We start from the raw sequence: 2,110 nt of genomic DNA, 5'->3' as shown, positions 1-2,110 counted from the left end.
TACGAGTACTTTACAGCACAGTTTATTGCAATTTTTTTAAATGTTCATCATATTTGAAGCCCATGGAAAATAAAAGTTGGTAATAATAGTAAAAACATTAAAGAAAAACAAGTCTTTTAGGTATTTAAGAAAAAAATAATATTTTTTGCAATTAACATTTACCAACATGGTCCATCCTGTGCTGAGTGACAAAAAGTTTTTTCTTCATTAAAACCTCTGTAATTCTGTTCTAGTTTAATTTAAAACCCTGAATCTTTCAACGGGTGATGTCCACGTGTGACTTTATGGTTTCCARTATGTTTTTACCCTTATTCATGTTAGTTTAAAATGGGTTTTATACTGTATAAAACAACAACAACAAAAAACTTCGGACGAGGATCCTAACTATCCTCACTATCTCTGAATCAGCTGCTTTGATACCAACACTTCCGATAAAATCTCCTAAGTGTAAGCTTTATTTTAAATAGATTTATTTTAAATGAATATTTAGAGTCTGTAAATGCCGAGACACCGTAAAATATTTCGAGCCCAAACTTCAAGGACACCCCTTGGTACTCCAGAGGTGAACTTTTTCTGTGTATTTTTGRCCACTAATAAGCAGCAGGACGTTGTCATGAAAGTTCGAGGCCAGTGTAAACTGGATTGCTTCATCTGAGCCATGGATGAGTCTCAAACAGAGGAGTTAAAGTATTTGGGAGTCTTGTTCACGAGTGATGATTTCCACCTGCTGAAAGTTGGCAAACAACTGAGTGCTGCTGCAAGAGTTGACAAAATATGCTCACAGACGATGYCCCAACCATACTGTCCTGTGATAAAAACCCAGTCCAGTAAAGATGCAGTAGAAACACAAGCATGTTTAAGTTGCAGAAGTAGGTCAGTAGAAATCAGAGGAACAACCGGCTTGTGGCTTCCTGCCCACACGCTCAGCAGATCCATGTGCACTTCCAACATTTCTCCTCTGTGGTAGCCCACTCCGGGACAATGGGAAGGGTTCTGAGGTTGCGTAATCTTTTACAAGTCAGCTAATGTAATCTGAAGAACATGTGCGGGGTTACAGTTCAGCTCTGCACGTTTTCATCACTACGCTGCCTGTAACAGATGTGCTCACAGCTTTAAAAGCCAACGGTAGAAAGAGRTTTGCGTTGTGTGGATTTACCGTCATTTGTGGCGTTCCAGGATGTGACAGCCAGCACGCTGGGGTCCTGGGGAAGCTCGGACCCTGAGGACAGAGGAAATGGGAGACGGTTAGAGTAGCCGTGTCTGTCAAACACATAAAAAGGCAAAGAAATTCCGATTTTCATAAACATTATTTGCGAAATAACTGCACAGAGACACATGCAGAAGCAACAGTAGCGCAGGGGTTGTATGTTTGCTGATCCAGATAAAAGGTTTGAATGTCCGACAGGGAGTCTATCAACAGGCCATGTGGTCATTATGCTCTGTTATTACCAGCTGACGACAGAGCAGCACTTTTTATTAGAGGAGAAAGACGACTGGAAACTGGTTTTACTGCAGGTCATGGATGATTCTGTGTACATTAAAAAAACTCAGGAGAAATGAGGATCCTGAAAATGTTTCATCACTGATGATTCTCAGAAAACTGACACTCAGCTCATCCATTGTTACATCAGCATGTGTGTGTTTTGTTCAAAGCTCAGATTCATTCATTCATTTTTATTTAATCAGGACAGTGTGCAGTTAAAACATAAATGAAAAAAAAAAAACATTTGATGCATTCCGCCAGACTTAGCCTTAGGCTAATTTACATCTGCAGCCCCTCCAGATAATGAACAAATGCCAACAATAGATAATAAAACATCCAACAACAATGAAACTAAGAGAAGAACACAAACAAACAAAACAAACAAAAAAACCCCCAAACCTTTAACAATTAAAACATGTCCACTACACCCTCCAACACACGATTAAAAAGTAAGTTATGTCACTAAAAACCCAGTAAAAATTTGTGATTTCAGAGTTGAGTAGATTCCAAGGCAATACTTTTGGGTTACCTCACAATACTTTTGCATTACCTCACAATACTTTTGCATTACCTCACAATACTTTTGCGTTACCTCACAATACTTTTGGGTTACCTCACAATACTTTT

General features: G+C 38.8%; 1 protein-coding gene across 1 annotated transcript in view; it reads right to left on the bottom strand.

Annotated features, from left to right (window-relative positions):
- The window catches only part of ror1 (receptor tyrosine kinase-like orphan receptor 1), a 174,050-nt gene that overhangs the window by 54,189 nt on the left and 117,751 nt on the right, over positions 1-2,110 (bottom strand). Inside the window, exon 3 of the mRNA XM_014014287.1 lies at positions 1,157-1,219. Coding sequence (XP_013869741.1) covers positions 1,157-1,219 — 63 coding nt within the window. The remainder of the gene's footprint in view (positions 1-1,156; positions 1,220-2,110) is intronic.

Source organism: Austrofundulus limnaeus, unplaced genomic scaffold (assembly GCF_001266775.1).
Source record: "Austrofundulus limnaeus strain Quisiro unplaced genomic scaffold, Austrofundulus_limnaeus-1.0 Scaffold113, whole genome shotgun sequence".
Taxonomy (NCBI): Eukaryota; Metazoa; Chordata; class Actinopteri; order Cyprinodontiformes; family Rivulidae; genus Austrofundulus; species Austrofundulus limnaeus.
The sequence above is the reverse complement of the archived record's forward strand: the minus strand, read 5'-3'. Positions and strand labels throughout refer to the sequence as shown.